Source organism: Lepidochelys kempii, chromosome 5 (assembly GCF_965140265.1).
Source record: "Lepidochelys kempii isolate rLepKem1 chromosome 5, rLepKem1.hap2, whole genome shotgun sequence".
NCBI classification, from domain to species: Eukaryota; Metazoa; Chordata; order Testudines; family Cheloniidae; genus Lepidochelys; species Lepidochelys kempii.
This window is the reverse complement of record NC_133260.1, coordinates 25,222,504-25,245,414: the sequence shown is the minus strand read 5'-3', so window position 1 is coordinate 25,245,414 and position 22,911 is coordinate 25,222,504. Positions and strand designations below refer to the sequence as shown.

The window sequence follows — 22,911 nt, the reverse complement described above, 5'->3', positions numbered from 1 at the left end:
GGCCTGCCAGCAGCTTCAATTCATGCACCTTTCAAAGAAAATTATACCCTATATTCAGTAAGGAAATTGTGCTGTTGTTTTTTTCAGTCTGCCACTTACAGATTTCTTAACAGAACGTGAACAGATGTTCTTCTTATTTAAAGCAAAGCAAATTTTGTAATACTTTCAAGAAAGCACGAGGTAACGCAAAATCATTCATGTTTCAGAGTAGCAGCCGTGTTAGTCTGTATACCCAAAAAGAATCATAGAGGTCATCTAGTCCAATCCCCTGCTCAAAGCAGGACCAATCTCCAATATTTGCCCCAGATCCCAAATGGCCCCCTCAAGGGTTGAATCCACAACCCTGGGTTTAGCAGGCCAATGCTCAAACCACTGAGCTATCCCTCCCCCCAAAAAAATTAAGTCTTTTTCTATAAGAGCGACAAGGTAGGTGAAGTAATATCTTTTACTGGACCAACTTCTGCTGGTGGAAGGTACAAGCTTTCGAGTTACACAGAGCTCTTCAGGTCTTGGGAAGGAAGCAGAGTGTCTCGAATAAATGCAAGTTGAGACATTTTGTTAAGCAGAAGGGGTAACATGTTGGAAGCAGTCACTTGAACTGAAGCGGACACCTGGGGGTTAGATTGTTGTGCACAAAGAGTTTGAACTAGGCAATTAAGGGTAGCAGGGAGTTGGTGAGTTACAAATTGTTGTAATGAGTCATAAAACCAGTGTCTCTGCTAAGTCCCTGGCTTTAGAGTCTAGCAGAGTTACAAATATAAGTTCCCAGGTTTGCCTTTTGAAGGTGTTGTGCAGGTTTCCCTTGAGGACACGTATTGAAAGAACAGATATCCAGAGATTGCTTTATGAAAATTGTTCACCCACAGCTGATATGGTGTTTTTGTATCTTACCATTTTTCTGTGTGAGTTCATTTGAGAACATAGTGATTGTCTAGTTTCACACACATAAGGTTGTAGGGGTATTTGATGCATTGGATAAGATATACTGCATGTTGTGGTAGGCATGTATAGGACCCATGGATCTTGAAAGGTGCGTTTGGTGGGGGAGGGGAGGATGGATCACTGTAGTAGTGGAGATATGTCTGCAGGTTTTGCATCTGTTGTTCTGGCAGGGTCTGGTGCCACTTTGAGCTGGTGTGTCCTGGTCTATGGGGAGCTTGCTTCTGATGATGAGCTTGGAGAGGTTGGGGGCTTGTTTGAAGGCCAGAAGAAGGGATTTGGAAAGATTTCTTTCAAGATGTGGTCCCCATCAAATATGGGGTTTTATAGATATTTACAACACTTGACTCTGCCTGGTCCATAAAGGAAGTTAAATTGCAAAGTGTAAGTATGACATGGAATGATTAAATCAATAATATTTTTAGTTTACAAAATACTTGTGTCCAGATGTCATTTATTTAATGTCAAGGTAAATAATCTAATATTATCTCTAAGTGCAGACCTTAAGTACAGAGAACTATGACTACATGGGGTGTCTTTTGTAACACAATTCACATTAATTGTGAAATCTTTGGGAGTTTGTTATAAATACTCTTTACAGAATACAGAAACATATTACTATCATTTACTTATATTTTTAGTAGTACTGAAATTCCCAGTTGGAATCAGGGCCCATTGTGCTAGGTGCTGTAAAAACACATACAAAGACAGAACTCCTGTCCCAAATACCTTACAATGTGAATTAAGGTCCCCCCTGGCCCCTTGAGTATCACAAACAATAGGATGGAAGGGCAGAATGAGAGTAAATTTAGTGATCAGATGAACTTATACAGGCTAGCAATGATTTCTTTGATTATCATTTGAACTTCCCTATCAAATCTCCTGTGTTCCATTAGCACCTCTACACACACCAGAAAACATGTCCTTGGTCTTACTGCCTGTTTTTAGAACCCATACATAACTTATACAGAATGTGAGAAGTAATCTCCATCCACCCTCTACCTTCCATTATTAGTTCTTTAAAAGAAAAAAGTTATCTCCATATTTCCTTCAGACATTAGGCCCTCTCCCTGGGCATAGGTTGTTTTTCCCTTAGGTTGTTGTCAAAGTGGGACTGGAAAGATACCATGGCCCCAAAGTTTTGCCACTCTGCTGCTGTCTAGGAGGTTAAATGAGTCTCTATAGGAGTCAGAGGCAAGAGGACAGAAAGTCTATTGATTAGTTATAGAGCATATACTCAGCCCAGATTGGAATCATAGAATCATAGAATATTAGGGTTGGAAGGGACCTCAGGAGGTCATCTAGTCCAACCCCCTGCTCAAAGCAGGACCGATCCCCGACTAAATCATCCCATCCTAGGTCTGTGGGGATGTGCAGCTGGGACATCTCTGGGATGTGGGGGCTAGGGTATGGCTCCATCCCAAGAGTTGCTGTTTGCCCTCCCTCCAACCTTTTGAACATTTTTTATTGTTAATCTCTGGACTCCCTCCCACTTGTCACTATCTTTCTGAAAATATGGCTCCCCAAAGTAAATACAATCTATTCCAGGTGAAGCTGAACCAAACCTAATACAGATAGAGCATTACCTCCCGGTTCTGAGACATGATGCTGCTTATGTTGGCTTTTCTTGCTGCTCATTGCATTACAAACTCAATTCTGATTTACTCTCTGCTGTCACCCCAGGTCACTTTGAGTACTTCTGCTTCTTAGATTTCTTCCTTCTCCTGAGTATACGTGTTTTGTATTATTTTCCCTCAGATGTGTCAGTTTATGTTTACACAAGGTGATTCTAATTTTATTTTGTGCCCATATTTGTAATCTCTGCCTTGGTCCCTTTATTTCTCTATCCAAACTGGTATTCACAACTCCTGATAATTTAAGTGTTATATAAGATCAGACCTGAAACTGATCCCTGCAATATCTCACTAGCCACAACAAACCAGACTTGTACAATATATAGCAATTTACAGGATCTTAGCCCTTTTCCAGTCTGTGTGACGGTGTTCGTCTCTTAGCCAGTTGGAATTAACTTTTAAGTAAGATTAGAGACACTGTATCATTTTTTATTATTGTCATATTTACCATTTTGTTTTAGCTGTAATGAATGTCTTTGATCATATGGTTAGGTTGAAAGGGCACTATCAAGATGTGAATCACCATGGGGCAGTTGGGATAATCTTGTTTTTATATCAATATTTATTCAGGACTCTTCATATAAATAATTCAGCCACTTTGCCCTCACACACCTGCTAGATAATCTTTCTGACAATGGTCTAAAACCTGCTTATAAAATTAAACTGTGAATGTATCTAGCGCTGCAATGATACTTTACTGAGCCATAAATAGAATCACATAGAATCACAGAAGAGATACAAACAAATGTACAGCACGCACACAAAAATCCTTCACCATTTTTAAATTTAGTTAGTTTTAAGAGTTCACTGCAAGTACTCCTGGCATTGTCTTCTTCCTTTTAAGTAAAATAAGTAATCTACGTTTAGAGCTTTTCAGACTAAGATAAAACCATTTTGCCTGAATTACAAATATAGTTGAAAGTTTTTCCTGTTATTTGGAACCTCCCTTCCTTGTTGTGAGTTATTTAAAAAAAATTAAAATCCTGACTGAAAGATCAGTAGTATAGTAGTGTAGTATGCTTACACTTGATTCCTGTAGGCTTAAATTATATTGTTCAGTACATCATGTTAGCTTATTCTTCAGGAGCTCCAGAAAAGTGTTGGTCCCTATTGAAGTAGGAGAAGGCAAATCTTTCCCTGGTGTTGCCGATTCTGTACATTCATGGATAAGTACCAGATTTTAGTCTCCGAGGCTATCAGCCTCTCAGTAGCACTAAAGTCACAAACAGTCAAAGGGAAGAATCAAAAGTATCAGTGGAACTGTTTTCCTTGTGCCTGCCAGGACTTGTACACATACCTTGTTAGAGGAGATAAAATTGGTTCCAGGACTTTTAGCTGCAATAACAGATTTTAAGTACTGAAGTGTGTGTACAAAGGAACAAACATTTCAAACTTCAATCCAGGGGGAAAATAGAAACAGTTTTCTTCCTGCACAGTGCTTGGTTGAGGATAAATATTTCCTTTTCTCATTTTATCTTCCCTTTTCTCCCCTTCTCTTCTAGAGATGATGGATGATAATAGGATTTAATGCAATACTTAAGGGTGAAAGTAACCTCTTTTATGTCTTCTAGTCCAGTGCTTCTCAAGTTATCTGATGTGGGGGACCGGCAATTTTTTCCCCAATGTGCGCACAGACCGGCAGCCGATGGCTTGCGGACAGGCACCGGTCTGCGGACCACCACTTTGAGTAGCACTGTAGTCCAGCTGTATATCTCTCGGCATGACTCCCACCCTAAATTGTCTCACAACTTGATTTCAATGTGATGTTGATTACAGCTCTTCTCCCCCCTTCAATGCACGTTCCATTGCCTACACTTTATTTTAATGTTAAAAAATTCCTGCAATTTAACCTGTACTGATCTTGTTTTGGTTTCATTCTGTTGTTTCTTGTTTTATTTTTCACTCATGAGGACAGCCTGTCTCCACTGCCCTTGTACAAACTTCCCCAGAGTACACAGCAGTATATTCCGAATTCCTTTGATCTTTCCTCTCTCATTTGGGATGTTACTAGCGCTGTTCTGAACACTGGAATGGAATTGCCCAACAGAGCACTTGGAGGCCTTATGCTCCCTGGAGCTTCCCAGTATCCAGGGGAGGAGTACCTGCTACATCAGAGTGGCTGGTAGAGGGAGTGGTGCCTAGTTCTGGACTCTTCTCTGCCTTTTCTGAGGCGGCTTGCACATGAGGAAGTGCTAATGGCATGCAAGAACTGCAGCTGTGGTCAGCCCCTGTGCAGGAGCTCTTTGGGGAAAGCTCCTTTGGAAGAGCCAGTCTGACTCTTACAGTTTACTTAAGATAACTATCATGTGCCATTTCTAATTCAAGTTTTGTTTCCATAACCAATGAGCGTTGTGCTGCTCATTATAAATTTAGATAAGACTGAAAAGTGACTAGGTCCTGCTATATTCTTTCTAGATATCAAACAATTAGGTTATGCCTTGTTTGTCTGGCCAATGCAGACTGGCACCAATGGAGATTACTGAAGCTAGACAGACACTGGAAGACCCTTCAGTGACGTAGAGATTTTTAGGCCATGTCTACACTAGCATTTATGTCAGCCAAACTTTTGTCACTCAGGGGTGTGAAAAAACACACCCCGGAGTAACATAAGTTTTGTGGGCATAAGCTCCTGTGTGCACAGAGCTATGTCGGCGGGAGATGCTTTCCTGCCAATATAGCTACCGCCGCTTGTTGAGCTGGTTTTATTACGTCGACGGGAGAGCTCTCTCCTGTCAGCATAACACGAGCACTCTTACAGCGGCACAGCTGTAAGTGTAGACATGGCCTTTAGACTGTCTCAGTCAAAGTCTTTGAAGCCGCATACAGAAGAGAGGCATTTAGAGAGATCAATGGAAACAGTGTCTCTTAAATTTTTTACAGAAGCAGAGAGAAATAATTAAGGAGCCGGTTGAAATCTGCGGAGACAGGATAGCGGCTGTTCTGAGTGGGTCTCATTTTCTCCCTGCTGAGCAGCTGATGTGATCTCAGGTCTTTCTTGGGCTGCTGGTGATGCTATGAATACAGAGAAGGAGTTTCCCTCTCCTCCATGTAGCTCTTTGACGCATCTTGGGATGCCCCACGGAACTTCCCTGGGAAGAGCTAATCCCCTCCAGAACAGGGTTAACTGTGGACACAGTACTACTGTTCTTTGTAGTCTGGTTCTGGCATGCTAAACAGTGGAGAGTACCATGAAAAGGTCCATTGAGACAGCTGTTCAGTCTTCCTCATGCATAGCAGCTGTGCCCTCTGGAGATTCCAGTACGCTGCATCCACTTACCCTGTGGGGAACAGGTTTAAATGGCCCACTGGAGATAAAAAATAGAAGGAAGAAGAAAATTTGAAAAATCATCAGGATACAGTGTGGCACAATGAGTGTGGGCATAGATATTCTTAAAAACACGAACATGGCTAGAAGACTGCAACACTTATCAGAAACACCTAGCAGAATAGAAGAAATTAAGTCAAAGAAGTTAATGGCCCTTGGCATTCATCAGGATTCAGGAAGATTGGAAACAACTAAGGATATTCATGATTTATTGAAGTTGCATTTGGAAATTAAATTTGAATTCCTTTGTGTACTGATGAGAAAATGATTTTCAGTGCACATCAACATCCTGAGATTTTATCAGTGGCTGTTAATAGTCCATTAATGTCTGACAAATGTAGAACAATTGTGGCTGGCTGGTCTTTCTGGTAAGCACAGTAAAGACCAGATTCATCAGGATGATAAAAGTATATGTTCTTTTCCAACAAAACACTTCATCTGTTTCTGGCCAGACAAAGGCAGACAAGTGAGATGCTGAAAGCTTTGAAACTAGAAATCATGCAAACTGGTGTTCAGGCTGCTGTGTTTTTTCCTCCCAGGCAAATTGAGTTATTTTTAGAAGGAAACAATATAATGGACCTGACTGTGGCTTTATCAGCCAATACCATATAAGGGTTTTGGAGGTGCACGTACTGATTGGCATTCTGCCTGTGGGGTAGATAGACAAGCACAAAGCTTTTGGGTGCACTGATGGAGCAACCACTGATATTTCCTGTAACATTCCCCCACTGCCAGCCTAGGTCCATAAGCTGATGCAGAAAGTGGAGGAGAGGTAAGAGTTTTTTCTCTTGGTTAGATGATCTCTAATAATAAAGACCCGGTGGAAACCATGACCTTTCCTTCTCCATTTCCTCTCACCTGAGCATGTAAAACTCACTTTGCTATATTTTTTATCCCTCTTTGTTTTCTTTTTCCTTTTGATAATCCTATAATAAGTAATGTACATGATTACTTTTATTCTGTCTTTATTAAGATATTCTCTGTGTTTATAGAAAGCTTTAAAGCCAAGCTAGTAAAAAGATTAAAATAAACATGAGCAAAGAAAAAGAAATAACTAAATGTCTTGGGAGAGTCTCTCTTCTTACTTCCTTGTTTAGTGTTTGGATATATTTATCCTGGCATAATCTTGAAGTTAGCCTTTTTGCACATTTGTCTCCTTTGTTTTATTATAGTGGTTAAGAATTTTTAAATTGACCTAGATCAAAAATGCATAATTTTTTTCCTGTGCTATTTTGCTGTAACTAGAAAGCACAGGGTTTTTTTTAAAAATTAAAATAGTTAATCAATCTTTCCTAAACCTAGATATTCAGTAGAAGTTTGGGTTCTCTCTTATTTTACCAAAACCACAATTGCAGCTGATGTTAAGTATGGTAGAGTTTCAAAACAAGTAAGCTAACACCATTTGTAAAAACCTCTTATCCTAGGGTGGACAAACCAAAAGAATTTTAGGCCTTGTCTACACAAGGGATTTATTTCACACTACATATTTGTGCACTAACTATTGCGTATTAGATAACCCACAATAACTGCATCCATATGACCAGCTCTTTTCTACTTTATCCTTGCATCTACACAGCAGAGACTTAATATGGAGTAAGCTCTCAGTACTCTGGGCAGGTATCCCATGCTGCTCTGCCTTGATGCTGGGTTCTATGCATTCTGGGACCTTTCTCACTGTGCACAGTGGGATGTATAGCAGAAGCCAGCTGGAAGCTATTAGAATTCTGGAACTTGGGGCCAAACTAAAAAATTCACATGATTCCTCTCCCATGATTCATCTCTATTTTGCAAGCCAATGCCATTTTCAGACTGCTGTCAGCCAGCATGTACAGATTATTGTTCCATGTCACAATGCTGACAAAAGCTGATACTAAGAGGCTAGTGGAGAATATTTGAGTTCTTGCAACTGAATTGCTTTTGCTTGGGAAAGCAGCCTGTAATGGGGTCTAGAAACCCACTTCTGAGCAGAAGTGGAAGGGGGAGGGCAGCCTCTCCTATCTGCAAGCTGAGGCACCCATTTTCTCATTTCACCAGGGATGCTTGACCCCTGCTCCACCACAGGCCCTGCCCCCTCTCCACCCCACCTCACCTCTTCCCACTCCCCCTCTTCCCACCCCATTCTGCACCCTCCCCTGAGCGGACTCTGCCCCATGACCCTCAGTGCTTCCTGCCTGCCACTGAACAGCTGAGCTGTGGCGGGAGGCGCTGTGGGGCGAGGGGTGGAGCAATCAGCAGGACCTGCTGGTGGGTGCTGAGCACCCACTGTTTTTTTTCCATGGAAGCTCCAGCCCTGGAGCATCCACGGAGTCGGCGCCTATGCCTACAAGCAAGCAGCATGACCACATTTCCACACAGCTGACACAACTGTCAATCATGGAGGCAAGCATCCACAGCTGCAACCAATAGGGGAAACAAGGCCTGCTACAAAAGGAGAAAGCTCGGAGTAGGAGAAGGAGGTAGAAAGGCCTAGGACAGTGAAGGGGCAACACCCCTGCACCAGGCTGCCTCCAGAAACATAGCCCAAAGGTACTGAAACAGACCACTAGGCCTAATTAGTGGCCAGGGGCCAAGAGCTGTCCTGATCAGGGGCTAATCAAAGAAAGCCAGTCGGGGCGATAGAGACAGCTCAAAAGACCACATCAAGGACTGGTGACACAGCCACTGTTTTTGACAGCTGCACCACTTAGGATTGCCAGGCGTTTGGTTTTTGGAATGTCCGGTCAAAAAGGGACCCTGGTGGCTCCGGTCAGCACTGCTGACCAGACCATTAAAAGTCCGGTCAGCAGTGCAGCGGCGCTAAGGCAGGCTCCCTGCCTTCCCTGGCTCTGCACAGCTCCCGGAAGAGGTTGCATATCCCTGCAGACCCTAAGCGCAGGTGCGATCAGGGTAGCTCTGTGAGCTGCACCCGCCCTGAGTGCCAGCTCTCATGGGCCAGGGATCATGGCCAATAGGAGCTCCGGGGGTGTGCCTGCTTCTGGAAGCAGCGTGGAGCCAGCGTAGGCAGGGAGTCTGCTTTAGCTCTGGTGTGCCACTGACTAGGAGCCGCCTGAGGTATGCGCTGCTTGGCTGGAGTCCAGAGCCCAACCCTCCCCCCCACACACACACCTCAATCCCCTTCCTGAGCCCCCTCTCAGAGCCCCCACCTTCTCCCAACTCCCTGTCCCAACCCAGAGCCCCCTCCTACACCCCTCATCCCTGGCCCCACCCCAGAGCCTGCACCCCCAGCCCAAGCCTGCTCCCACACTCCAAACCCCTTGGCCCCAGCCTGGAATGCCCTCCTGCACACTAAACCCCACATCTCCAGCCCCAACCCAGAGCCCACACCCCCAGCCAGAGCGCTCAACCCCCTGCGCCAGTCCAGAGCCTCCTTCTGCACCTTGAACCCCTAATTTCTGACCCCACCCTGCAGCCCACACCCCAAGCCCCTGCCCAGTGAAAGTGAGTGAAGGTGGGGGTTAGCAAGTGAGGGAGGGAGGGGGGTGGAGTGAGTGGGGGGCAGGGCCTGGCCTCAGAGACAGGGTGTGGCAAGAGTGTTCAGTTTTGTGCGATTAGGAAGTTAGCAATCCTAGCACCACCATCAGCAGGAAGAGGAAAACACTGGGCAGCTGCTTTTGGATAAACTTTCCTTGCAGCAGCTTCACTCAGTGCACCGTTGTTTCTGGACTTGAGAAACAAGCCCTGACTGCTGGGAAAGACTTTTAGGATGAACAGTGGTATGTCAGGGGCCTAGCCTGCCGCAGAGCCAGTCTCCTAGCAACCTTCGGAGTGCAGCTGGCTCTGATAGAAGCTGTCTGACTGTGCCATCTGATTGGCTGAAGGACTCAGAAGGCTGATACTTAAGTTCAATAGCAGCAGCAGCAGTCCCATGGCTGCTCAATGCATTCCTAGCTCACTTCTGTGCTCGGTCCTGTGTCCCCTTCTTCTGTCTCTTGACTCGTTCCAGCCTGTATCTGCTCCAGACCCCAGCTTTTCCTGATACCTGCTGCAGACCCACAGCTCCACTTTCTGACTGTGCCTCCAATTAACTCTTTGGTGTAGGCTTAGGTTTCTGACACCCAGTTATGACTCTTGGCTTTGTCCTGGTCCCGCCCTATTTGGATTCAGCTCTACTGGTAGGCTGGACTCTTGCTCCAACCACTAGACCAGACTGCCCACAACTCGGTTGCCAACATAGTGGCTGCAGAATTTTAGGATGTCAAAGGCTGCTTTCCTCGATCTGCTTGGAGCTCAACACAGAGCTGCAGTGTCAGGACACCAGCATAAGATCCCCTAAAGATTCAGAAGCATGTGGCCATAGCCATCTGGAAACTCAGTACTCCCAGTTACTACTGGTCAATAGCTAATCTTGTTGAGTCATGTTTCTGGTCAGCTATCTGCCTTTCTCCTTCTCCAGGAGAACATCCTTCCAGTGGTCTTATGTGTCTTCTGTTGGTAACTATCCAAACACTTTATCCTTCCTTTCGTCCTCCTCAGATTAGCCAGGTGTAAGCAGGGGAATTTTTCCCACTGTAGTAGGGAAATTTCTCTCTGGATCCCAGCTGAACCAAGTGACGAAAGGATCTGAGTCCCTGCCCCAATTCATTTCCCCCCAGTACCTGCCAACCTTGACTTTCTCTCCTGGCCCTATGTGAACAGGACTCGTGTCACACAGGGAGGACTGAGCCCAGAGGTTTCTGGGAGTTTACCCCAGTCTCTTCATGGGCAACTCTGGCTGGAGACAAGGGTACCCCTTGTTATCCTTTTAATCTGTAATCACTGCAATTCACTTAAGCATATATACAATGTATTTACACCAAAAACTGTTTCTGTGGGGTCAATGAGCACACGCGGTGAAAGCACTGTGAGGAAATGGCATGGGTAAGGTTCAATGATACACAAATTTACAGCACTTTAGAGACTGCAACTGTAGAGTTTATAAGTCCGGTGTTGTCTTCGTGGACCTGGATGCACTGCTGTGATGCTGCTGGTGTGGCACTTCCCCAGGGTGGGTTTGGACTCAGTGTGACAGAACCTGTTTTCCACCTTCAGTTCTGGCCCTCCTCTCAGGCCATGTCCCCCCTCTGGGTCTGGCAATTAATGAATGGCCTTCTGCCATGCTTTGGGAAAAGGGCCCGTCTCTTCCTCTCTCCCTGGACAGCACACACAACCCTGCTGGGAGAGCAGGAAATTCAATGCACTCCTATTGCTCTGATGCTTCTCCAGCTCTGGCTGCTGTTCTAGCTCCCCTGCTCTGGGCTGCTGCTCTGATGCCTCTGACTCTTCGCTACTGCTTGGAGGTAGGCCTGGCCTGACATGAGTAATTAAACATAGTTGGGGGAGGCCTCATTCTTTGAAAGATAGGATTAGGGAGGTAAATGAACTGTCCAGCTGAAAAGAGGACGTTTGTGCTAAGATAAGTAAATAGGTCAGTAGGCTAAAAAAAACCCCAGTATGTCTGAACTAAGAGGGAGAACACTCAGGGAAATGTTTCCTAATTTATCTTGTCCATTGTTACCTTGTTCCTAGTAATGTAGAGTGGTACAGAGTAGGCCAAACATGGACAATGCTAGAACAGAGCATGTTGTGCAGTGATTGGTTTCTGCAAAGTAACCAAGTCAATACAGAAATGTGTAATGCAACATATAGTAAATGCAATGAGAGTGTGTAATGTATATAAGGGGACTGGGTTTCTGGGTAACTTTGGAACTGTGATGTACTCTGCATCCACCCCCCCACCCACCAATTTGAGTCTGATCAACTCAGCGTAGCATCACTGGATGCCAAATAAAGATACCTGAGTGATGAAATCTGGAGTTGAACTTCTTGGGAAGCCGGAGGGGAGGAAAGGTCTAGGACTCTGCGGGAATCCCAACATTGCAGGGTATGTCTATGCTGTAATTAAAACCCCTCACCTGGCCCATGCCAGCTGACTTGGGCTCAGGCTAAGGGGCTGTTTAAGTACAGCGTACATGTTTGGGCTTAGGCTGCAGCCCGAGCTCTGGGACCCTCACAACTTGCATGGTCCTAGAGCCTGGGCTACAGCCCAAGCCTGAACGTCTAAACTGCAGTTAAACAGCCCTTAGCCTGAGTCACCTGGCACGGGTCAGCCACGAGTGTCTAATTACAGTATAGACCTACCCATGGAGGATGGGCCCTGGGCTCTTGACTCCTTCATTGCCTGGCCGGCCGGCCTGCCCTGTCAATCTGGCTGATTTAGAGTGCAGGCCTCACCCTGTTGCCCATGGGCCCTGTCAGTCTCAGGATCCTGACTCCTCTTCGGCCCGTCCCCTTTCTCCTGCTGTGCAAGAGGGCCAACCCAAAAAAATCCACTAAGATTCAGTAAGGGGCCAGCAGCCCCCTTACACAGGCATTCAGGGCATTGATAAGGGCCCTACTCTTTTGGATTGCAGCACTCCAGGAGCTGGGGGAGCTGAGAAAATTAACAGTAATTATTTTTTTTTCAGTCTCCATGGAACAATGATAAAATATTTTTTTCATTAACTATTAAAGTGCCATCCCCAAAGTTCCTTCCCAGTCTGCTTGCAACGGTAAGTTGTTTTGCATCTTGCTTCCCCTGTGCTTATGGATCCTATTGCACTGAACCTCATTTTAATCTTTGTTTGTTTGTTTGTTTGTTTTTGTGGTTTGGGGGACAGAAGGGTATGTCTGGCTGCGTGTGTCCTTGCTTTGCGTGAAGCAGTGCAGTTTGGGGGTTCAGGTAATAGGGGTGAGGTGGAAACGGGACAGGTTAGTAATTAAATCTGCACATCTTTAGGCAGTCCTTACCCTGGAGAACATTACGCAAATATAGGTGACCTGGAAATGGAGTAGGGGCCTCTTCAAATAAGCTAAGGGCAAACCAGCAAGATATGCAGTGATTTTATTTATCAGCATGGTACAATTTCAGAGATTTTGCAGGACTGACAGGGCATTTCAACCTATGCTAGCATGCATAAGTCTGCTATTCTAAGCAATGTTCATGACAAAATACAGCACTTTCTGTGTCTTAAATAATTCTATTTGATCTTAAATGCAGACAAATACAAAGTGCACTGCAAAATGAAATAAATTTTGCAGTGGTTGCTGTTCAGAACATTAAGGGTTTACAATGTTCCACTGTGACACGTATCTCCTAAAATGCTATAAAATATACCTCAGCCATTTGCCTTAATAACTCTCTTCAATTCTAGGGCTGTGAAATATTATGCAGTTACATATACTTCTGTGACCTGGCAAATTAACCTGACACTGAGCCAGCAAAGGTTAATGAACTGCTGTGGGCCCACTCAGCCCTGGCTCACTACACCTGCATTTGTTGTTGGGTAAGGAAGGTGCTGTTCAAAAGCATGGAGGGCAGCTCAGTAGATGGCTGATCAGGGAAGAGAACAGACCACTTACCCTTTGTTCTCTGAGAAAAGGATCAGCTCAGACCTGCTTTGGGACATGGTGTAGCAAAGAGATCCTGGCTTTCCAAGGTGATCTCTGCAGAGACTGTTGACTACCTGAGCCCTTAGAGGAAGGTAGGCCTGGCACAGGATTATTGAGTTTGCATTTTGGGACTGTTTCTTTGTTTTACTTCATAAAGGGTTATTGGGCAGCTGTCGATGCTGCCTGGAATAAGTCTGCAGGGCCTAACAAAACTGTTGCAAGGAACCTCCACCTGGGGTTGTGTGATCAACTGCCTCAAACTCTGGATTTTTTGCCCCTACTTGAGTCTGCCCTGTCACTTGTCTTGGACCCTGAAAGCATAGGCACACCACCTGGACTTGAATGCAAATGTGCTATGGAGTGTACCTCATAAAATGCGATGATATGCGTAACCTGATGCAAGGCTTAGATCAAAATGTGAAGCAAAATACTGTCATTTCTGTGGTGCTTTTTTTTAACAGTATTGCATGTCTCAAATATATTCACAGTATAAGGTTTAGTTATCTGAATCTGCCATGCCAGAATTGGGGCAGGAGGTCCTCAGGCAGTGGTGTGCTGAATGTGGTGGTAAAGGAGGCGGTGGGGGTCCTGGCTCCCATCTGTCCAAAATGGCTGCATTCATCCGGCACCCAGAACCAAACAATCCCCATGGTGGTAATATTACTTAATAATAAAGATTAATTAAACGTATAACAAGAAGATGCTTACACTGGCTGAGGTCCCCTCCCCAGGGCTCTCAGGGAGGGTGTCCATGTGTCCAGGGTCTGCTTCGGGATACAGTGTAGCAAAGAGATCCTAGTTCTCCAAGATGATCTTCTCATCTTATTCTTGTTTGGCGTCAGTGTCCTTAGTACCTTTGGTGCTGCCCTCCATACATTGGGGTGTGGTGGTGGTGGTGGTATCATCCTGGGAAAGAAATCCTATCCAGCCCTTCATAGTAGGGACAGTTGTATGAGCACCGCTGGAGGGTCTGTTTCTGCCCTGGGCTTTATTATAAGAGCTGTTTGAGTTCTTTGCTTTTGTTTTGGCATTGTATAGAGTCCCAGGAGTGACCCCTCTCAACCACCCCCTTAGAAATGGCTTTATACACCCCTTTATTGTGAGGTTTCCTGGTAGGGGCTGCCTAGACTTTCACCTGTCCCTGGAGGGATGAGAGATCCAGGACCTCTGTATAACTCCAGGCAGCTGCATTAGGCATGGTGTAGTGATGATATAGCCATGTATACAATTCCAGGAGCATGCAGCAGCAAACTGACTAATCCTGGCTTCACAGCAGGATTTAAATGGGGCGGTGACATGCAGTCAAGATGACCCTAGAGCAGTGGAGGGCAAACAGGCAGGCTGGTCCTGGCATAATGCAAAGCAGTGTGGGATAGCTGTTGGAGGACTGCCAAGTTAATGTGAAGTGGAGATATGCCCACATGAATACTAGTCTGCGCTATTTCAATATGCAATGAATTATCTGGCCAGTTAATATGCTTTAAGAATTGTCATGTGAATGCAGGTAGGTCACTTCAATTCATATAAAGTAAGGCTAGTGCAAAATAACTCCTTCACCCCCCACATGTAGACAAGGCCTTAGATCATCTGACTGAAATAACCTTCTGCTATTAATTGCTTGACTTTCACTCTCTTGGCTGTTGTGATGTCACCATTTCATTAGTTCTCCAATCACTGCAGGGACTTTCAGCGCTTCAAATTCTAATGTTAAAAAGCAAGAAGAAAAGTGAACCTTTCAGGCCACTCCATTCCTTTTTCCATGCTTAAAAATGCTTCTAAAATTCACTGTTAAGAACCACGATGCTGTGGGAGGGAAAATGCTGGTTGCCATTTATCCCTATCTTGTTGCAGCTGATATCTGGGTAACTGGTGTGAAAAGCTCATATTGCCATACATTGTGTTTCATATGCTTAACAAAATAGCCTAATTTATTTGTTGAACATCCAAAAATGTCAAGGCTCTTAATATCCTAGATCAAGGGCTGTCAAACTTCATTGCACCGTGACCCCCTTCTGACCACAAAAATTACTACACCTCCCCAGGAGGAGGACCTAACCCTGAGTCTGCCCAAGCTGTGCCGCTCTTGGCGAGGAGCCCAAAGCTGCCCAAGGGTTTCTGCCATGGGCAGGGGGGCATGTAACCTTAGTCCCCCTGCCCAGGGCTGAAGCCCTCGGGCTTCCGCTTTGGCCCTGGGCCCCAGCAAATCTAACACCAGCCTTGGCAACCCCATTAAAATGGGATCACGACCCACTTTGGGGTCCCGACCCACAGTTTGAGAACTCCTGACCTAGATGTTTGGGGTGAAAGATGGTTTTCTGGTGAGTGAAAATTATTTTAGGCTTTGACTTCTAGTGCCAAACAGAAGGTAAATAAAATTATGCATGACCCCATCTTAGGACATTATTCAAGTGCTCAGAATGGCTCCAACAGAAGTGGAGCGGGAGGGCAGGCACTCAAGACACTTACAGGATTAGGTCTGTTGTGCAACACTTCTGTTGCTGTACTGTAGTTGTAAGACCCAACATTTTCTACACACTATTTACATCTTTAGCAGTACAGGACTCCTTCTGTAATCAGATTGTACTAATAATCTTCTTAGGGTGCTATATACTGTACAGATATTCTCATAATCCCATTGCCTGTAATACTGGGATAATTTGTCAAGCTAGCTGTAGTGAACATCAATATCAAGATATAATACAGTTTGACCACAATCCCCACTTCCTTGCAGACTCAGAAGTGCGGAGGTTTTGTCTCTATCAGTAGAGGAGAGAAAATCTTTTGGTCTTTCTAAGAATCACCACCTCGTCACACACACACTCTTCTTCCCCTCCTTCTGGGATGGAGAACAGGGCTTCTTGGCTGATTGGTTGGACATGGGTTAGACATAGCATAATCTTACATACCAAAGGCAAGGGTTTATAAGCCCTTCTGCCACATAGGACCATGATTCTGAACCTAGAAGGAAGGCTGCAGCAGCAAGCAGGTACTAGAGGAGTCAGCAAGGTTGGGGGCTCCCCAGTAGCATCAGGATGAGCAGTGGGGTCCCAGTGAGGATGGGGTGGAGGTCACCCCCAGGGGGACAACAGACACAGCCAGCACAGCAGTAGAGAGCATGTGGTCAGCCCGGCAGCTGTTTAGTGGCTTGGCCCCTAAGGATATGTCTATGCTGCAATTAGACACCTTCAGCTGACCCGTGCCAGCTGATTCTGGGTTGGGCTAAGAGGCTGTTCAATTGCAGTATAGCTGCCTGGGCTCTAGCATCCTGTGAGGGGGAAGGATCCCAGAGCTTGAGGTACAGCCCAAGCCCGAACATCTACACCAACTTCTCCTTTGCACCTCCCCTGCCCTCCTTCTTTACTAGTAATGGAATTTAACTGCATTCCCCCCCACCACCCCTTCATTACTGCACAGCCAAGGCTTCCTCAGCAGAGGAGCTTAGGCTGAAGGCAGACTTGGGGTTAGAACTGGGAAAGGGGGAGGAGCTGGGGCTGGGGCAGAGCTGGCCTGGGGTGGGGGGTAAAGAGGGAATGAGGGCAGAGCTGGGGTGGGGGTGGGTGGCGCACTCTCCCTCCCCCACCCCAACGTTCCTCTGTTCCACCTGGGGGCGTGCCCCACAGTTTGGGGACCACTGGTCTACACGATCATTAAACATCCCCTAAGCTCCACAAGCCAGAGTCAGCTGGTATGGTCCAGCCACAGATGTCTAATTGCAGGGCAGACATCCTTTAAAACCCAAGGACCCAGAGCTTTTCCCTTGTGGGGGTGACATCAACCTTGCTTGTCCCAAGCAGAAGCAGTGGAGGATGGCACTAAGTGTTGGTCTTTCGTCCTCAGGGAACTCTAGGGGTGTCCCCCAAGCTCTTGTGCCCATGAGGTTTTCCTTTGATGGGGTCAGGGGCTTCCCCAAACAGTGTGTCAGAGGGGTTCTCTTTTCCCCCCTGGATTCTCCAGGAGCTAGCAGCAGCCCAGTACAGGCTCCATGGCCTGCCTGTGGCAGAACTGCCAGACCAGGATGGGATTGTGATTTCCTGGGTCCCAGTGCCCAGACACTTGTGAGTGGCAGGGTATTCAAAGCAACTTCTCAGTGGGGAAAGTGAGCATTGATCCCTGATGGAGCCATGCATGGTGCAGGATTAGGGTAGTGACAGCAGCCAATAGGGTGTGGGTCCATTCAGCCCGCATAATGTTACAGCTCAAGCCACTTTGAATCCAACTCAGAGGGAATACAGGGGCCAAGGCTGTTGAGATGGCTTCCCCCTGCATGGTGGCATTTGGTGTGGTGGGTGCTCCAGCAGGTAACAGTCTCAAGTTTTTCAGTGAGATGGGGTTACGTAGAAGTGTCTGCTCTAGTCATGCTTTCAAAGTCAATAGAGACCATATTTAAAAGACAATATAAATAATCACCCAATGTCATAAGAACGCCAGGATGGAAGTTGTGGCAGGGAGAGATAAGAAGGGATCTGGGAAACAGGTTTATCATCTACGGCATAGGCGCAGGCAGGCTGTTGGGCAGATATGTGGAGAGAGACTTGGCCTCACAATATAACAAATTAGTCTGTTGAGCTCATAGTGTATTTAGGCCTATGGCATGATCTAAGTCAGAAGAACTTGGACTAATGGCTGAAGTGGTACCAGACTGGTACTGAAATATGGTTAGAATGAATGGCTTTGGCTTATCTGGTGTCTTTCTGTTTATTGACAGTGGCTTATGGATTTCATGATCGTCAAGCTGGGGACCTGATCTTAGCAAGCAGCTATGCTGGGCCTTCTTTAGGGCTAATGTTGTCTGTGGGTTGGTTTATTTTAAATTACCAGCACTCATGGAGCACCTGTTTGCTCAGTCTCTGGGGTAGGTGAGACTCTACAACAACAGGGCAGGGTCAGTCACACCCTCCCCAGGTAGGCACAGGAGGAGTAGAAGGATCATGGGAATGCCCTCATCAGCATTTGAGCCCAAGATGCTTTCGGTACTCCTGTGTGACTACCAGGACGAGGGCGAGCACAGTGTGGGAAGGGTGCTCAGTGAGATTAAAGATATCAAATGAAGGGTTAGACTTGATAGAATGATACCAGACTGCAAACTCCTTAGAGGATTTACATTGCATCAGAAAAGGTAAGATTTATTTTTTAAAAAGCTCCAATGCCTTTCAGGATAGTGGATCTGTGAACCTCTCTTTTGAAGCAGATGCCCAAAAAGGTACCTATGAAGGTAGTGACTCAAGTGACGTTCTTATGAGGAAACTAGTAAATGGTGGGAAAAATGTAGCATAATAACAGGTTTCAGAGTAGCAGCCGTGTTAGTCTGTATCCGCAAAAAGAAAAGCGCTCATGAAAGCTTATGCTCAAATAAATTTGTTAGTCTCTAAGGTGCCACAAGTCCTCTTTTTTTTCTTGTAGCGTAATAATGTATCTCTTATTCTTCTCCCAGCCCTCCCATCCCCAGCTTTGCTCTAGCTCCAGTCATGGCCAGGTTGTGGTTTCTTGGTGGTTGTTTGTTGTATAACATGGGAAAAAAATAGCGGCATCACACAACACATAAGTAATCCCAAGTGGGCAATTTTTAACCTTCGAGAAGGTATTACTGAAATTGTGCTGAGTATGTCTGTACACCTTTTATCTTGATTATTCGGTTATAAAATAGTTTTTCTTTTTACATTATCTTCATTTTGATGGTGTCTTACCCATTTCCGGTCCATTATACAAAGGGGATATAAGGTCTCTTAGCCCTGGTCTACACTAGGACTTTAGGTCGAATTTAGCAACGTTAAATCAATTTAAACCTGCACCCGTCCACACAGTGAAGCCCTTTATTTCGACTTAAAGGGCTCTTAAAATCGATTTCCTTACTCCACCCCTGACAAGTGGATTAGCACTTAAATCGACGTTCCCCGCTCGAATTTGGGGTACTGTGGACACAATTCGATGGTATTGGCCTCCGGGAGCTATCCCAGAGTGCTCCATTCTGACCGCTCTGGACAGCACTCTCAACTCAGATGCACTGGCCAGGTAGACAGGAAAAGAACCGCAAACTTTTGAATCTCATTTCCTGTTTGGCCAGCGTGGCAAGCTGCAGGTGACCATGCAGAGCTCATCAGCACAGGTGACCATGATGGAGTCCCAGAATCGCAAAAGAGCTCCAGCATGGACCGAACGGGAGGTACGGGATCTGATCGCTGTTTGGGGAGAGGAATCCGTGCTATCAGAACTCCGTTCCAGTTTTCGAAATGCCAAAACCTTTGTGAAAATCTCCCAGGGCATGAAGGACAGAGGCCATAACAGGGACCCGAAGCAGTGCCGCGTGAAACTGAAGGAGCTGAGGCAAGCCTACCAGAAAACCAGAGAGGCGAACAGCCGCTCTGGGTCAGAGCCCCAAACATGCCGCTTCTATGATGAGCTGCATGCCATTTTAGGGGGTTCAGCCACCACTACCCCAGCCGTGTTGTTTGACTCCTTCAATGGAGATGGAGGCAATACGGAAGCAGGTTTTGGGGACGAAGAAGATGATGAGGAGGAGGAAGTTGTAGATAGCTCACAGCAAGCAAGCGGAGAAACCGGTTTTCCTGACAGCCAGGAACTGTTTCTCACCCTAGACCTGGAGCCAGTACCCCCCGAACCCACCCAAGGCTGCCTCCTGGACCCAGCAGGCGGAGAAGGGACCTCTGGTGAGTGTACCTTTTAAAATGCTATACATGGTTTAAAAGCAAGCATGTGAAAGGATTACTTTGCCCTGGCATTTGCGGTTCTCCTAGATGTAGTCCTAAAGCCTTTGCAAAAGGTTTCTGGGGAGGGCAGCCTTATTTCGTCCTTCATGGTAGGACACTTTATCACTCCAGGCCAGTAACACATACTCGGGAATCACTGTAGAACAAAGCATTGCAGTGTATGTTTGCTGGCATTCAACCAAAATCCGTTCTTTATCTCTCTGTGTTATCCTCAGGAGAGTGAGATATAATTCATGGTCACCTGGTTGAAATAGGGTGCTTTTCTTCAGGGACACTCAGTATAGCCCATTCCTGCTGGGCTGTTTGCCTGTGGCTGAACAGAAATGTTCGCTGCTGTTAGCCACAGGGAGGGGGGAAGGTTGAGGGGGTAGTCACGCGGTGGGAGGAGGCAAAATGCGACCTTGTAACGAAAGCACATGTGCTATGTATGTAATGTTAACAGCAAGGTTTACCCTGAAAGAGTGTAGCGACTGTTTTATAAAATGTGTCTTTTTAAATACCGCTGTCCCTTTTTTTTTCTCCACCAGCTGCATGTGTTTCAATGATCACAGGATCTTCTCCTTCCCAGAGGCTAGTGAAGCTTAGAAAGAAAAAAAAACGCACTCGCGATGAAATGTTCTCCGAGCTCATGCTGTCCTCCCACACTGACAGAGCACAGACGAATGCGTGGAGGCAAATAATGTCAGAGTGCAGGAAAGCACAAAATGACCGGGAGGAGAGGTGGCGGGCTGAAGAGAGTAAGTGGCGGGCTGAAGACAGGGCTGAAGCTCAAATGTGGCGGCAGCGTGATGAGAGGAGGCAGGATTCAATGCTGAGGCTGCTGCAGGACCAAACCAGAATGCTCCAGTGTATGGTTGAGCTGCAGCAAAGGCAGCTGGAGCACAGACTGCCACTGCAGCCCCTCTGTAACCAACCGCCCTCCTCCCCAAGTTCCATAGCCTCCACACCCAGACGCCCAAGAACGCGGTGGGGGGGCCTCCGGCCAACCAGCCACTCCACCACAGAGGATTGCCCAAAAAAAAGAAGGCTGTCATTCAATAAATTTTAAAGTTGTAAACTTTTAAAGTGCTGTGCTTAAAGTGCTGTGTGGCATTTTCCTTCCCTCCTCCACCACCCCTCCTGGGATACCTTGGTAGTCATCTCCCTATTTGTGTGATGAATGAATAACGAATGCATGACTGTGAAGCAGCAATGACTTTATTGCCTCTGCAAGCGGTGATTAAAGGGAGGAGGGGAGGGTGGTTAGCTTACAGGGAAGTAGAGTGAACCAAGGGGCTGGGGGTTTCATCAAGGAGAAACAAACAGAACTTTCACACCGTAGCCTGGCCAGTCATGAAACTGGTTTTCAAAGCTTCTCTGATGCGTACCGCGCCCTCCTGTGCTCTTCTAACCGCCCTGGTGTCTGGCTGCGCGTAACCAGCAGCTAGGCGATTTGCCTCAGCCTCCCACCCCGCCATAAACGTCTCCCCCTTACTCTCACAGATATTGTGGAGCACACAGCAAGCAGTAATAACAGTGGGAATATTGGTTTCGCTGAGGTCTAAGCGAGTCAGTAAACTGCGCCAGCGCACCTTTAAACGTCTAAATGCACATTCTACCACCATTCTGCACTTGCTCAGCCTGTAGTTGAACAGCTCCTGACTACTGTCCAGGCTGCCTGTGTACGGCTTCATGAGCCATGGCATTAAGGGGTAGGCTGGGTCCCCAAGGATACATATAGGCATTTCAACATCCCCAACAATTATTTTCTGGTCTGGGAATAAAGTCCCTTCCTGCAGCTTTTGAAACAGACCAGAGTTCCTGAAGATGCGAGCATCATGGACCTTTCCCGGCCATCCCACGTTGATGTTGGTGAAACGTCCCTTGTGATCCACCAAAGCTTGCAGCACTATCGAAAAGTACCCCTTGTGGTTTATGTACTCGGCGGCTTGGTGCTCCGGTGCCAAGATAGGGATATGGGTTCCGTCTATAGCCCCACCACAGTTAGGGAATCCCATTGCAGCAAAGCCATCCACTATGACCTGCACATTTCCCAGGGTCACTACCCTTGATATCAGCAGATCTTTGATTGCGTGAGCTACTTGCATAACAGCAGCCCCCACAGTAGATTTGCCCACTCCAAATTGATTCCCAACTGACCGGTAGCTGTCTGGCGTTGCAAGCTTCCACAGGGCTATCACCACTCGCTTCTCAACTGTGAGGGCTGCTCTCATCCTGGTATTCATGCGCTTCAGGGCAGGGGAAAGCAAGTCACAAAGTTCCATGAAAGTGCCCTTACGCATGCGAAAGTTTCGCAGCCACTGGGAATCGTCCCAGACCTGCAACACTATGCGGTCCCACCAGTCTGTGCTTGTTTCCCGAGCCCAGAATCGGCGTTCCAAAGCATGAACCTGCCCCATTAGCACCATGATGCATGCATTGTCAGGGCCCATGCTTTCAGAGAAATCTGTGTCTATGTCCTGATCACTCACGGGACCGCGCTGACGTCGCCTCCTCACCCGGTATCGCGTTGCCATGTTCTGGTGCCGCATATACTGCTGGATAATGCGTGTGGTGTTTAATGTGCTCCTAATTGCCAAAATGAGCTCAGCGGCCTCCATGCTTGCCTTGGTATGGCGTCCGCACAGAAAAAAGGCGCGGAACGATTGTCTGCCGTTGCTCTGACGGAGGGAAGGGCGACTGACGACACGGCTTACAGGGTTGGCTTCAGGGAGCTAAAATCAACAAAGGGTGTGCCTGCACATCAAGGAGTATTTCAGGCAGGACTGCACGGAGGGTTCCAATAAGAAATGGTGCACCTAAGTTATCGTTGTTATTGGAACAAGGAGGTTAGCCTTAACCTAAGTTATCGTTGTTATTGGAACAAGGAGGTTAGCCTGGC

At 46.5% G+C, this 22,911-nt stretch overlaps 2 protein-coding genes across 11 annotated transcripts in view; both read left to right on the top strand.

Annotated features, from left to right (window-relative positions):
- PRLR (prolactin receptor) overlaps nt 1-22,911 on the top strand; it is a 325,280-nt gene that overhangs the window by 120,264 nt on the left and 182,105 nt on the right. The window lies entirely within an intron of this gene.
- On the top strand, nt 19,204-21,199 carry LOC140912019 (uncharacterized). Its single transcript, XM_073346163.1, has 2 exons — nt 19,204-19,970; nt 20,558-21,199. The coding sequence occupies exons 1-2, from the start codon at nt 19,388-19,390 to the stop codon at nt 21,076-21,078; spliced, it is 1,104 nt and encodes a 367-aa protein (XP_073202264.1). The 5' UTR covers nt 19,204-19,387; the 3' UTR covers nt 21,079-21,199.

What these genes read in the sequence shown, in the direction of transcription:
- LOC140912019 (XM_073346163.1), top strand. Translation starts at nt 19,388, where the DNA reads ATGCAGAGCTCATCAGCACAGGTGACCATGATGGAGTCCCAGAATCGC. An exon ending in AGGCGGAGAAGGGACCTCTG is followed by an intron (nt 19,971 to 20,557) that starts GTGAGTGTACCT and finishes TTTCTCCACCAG; the next exon opens with CTGCATGTGTTTCAATGATC.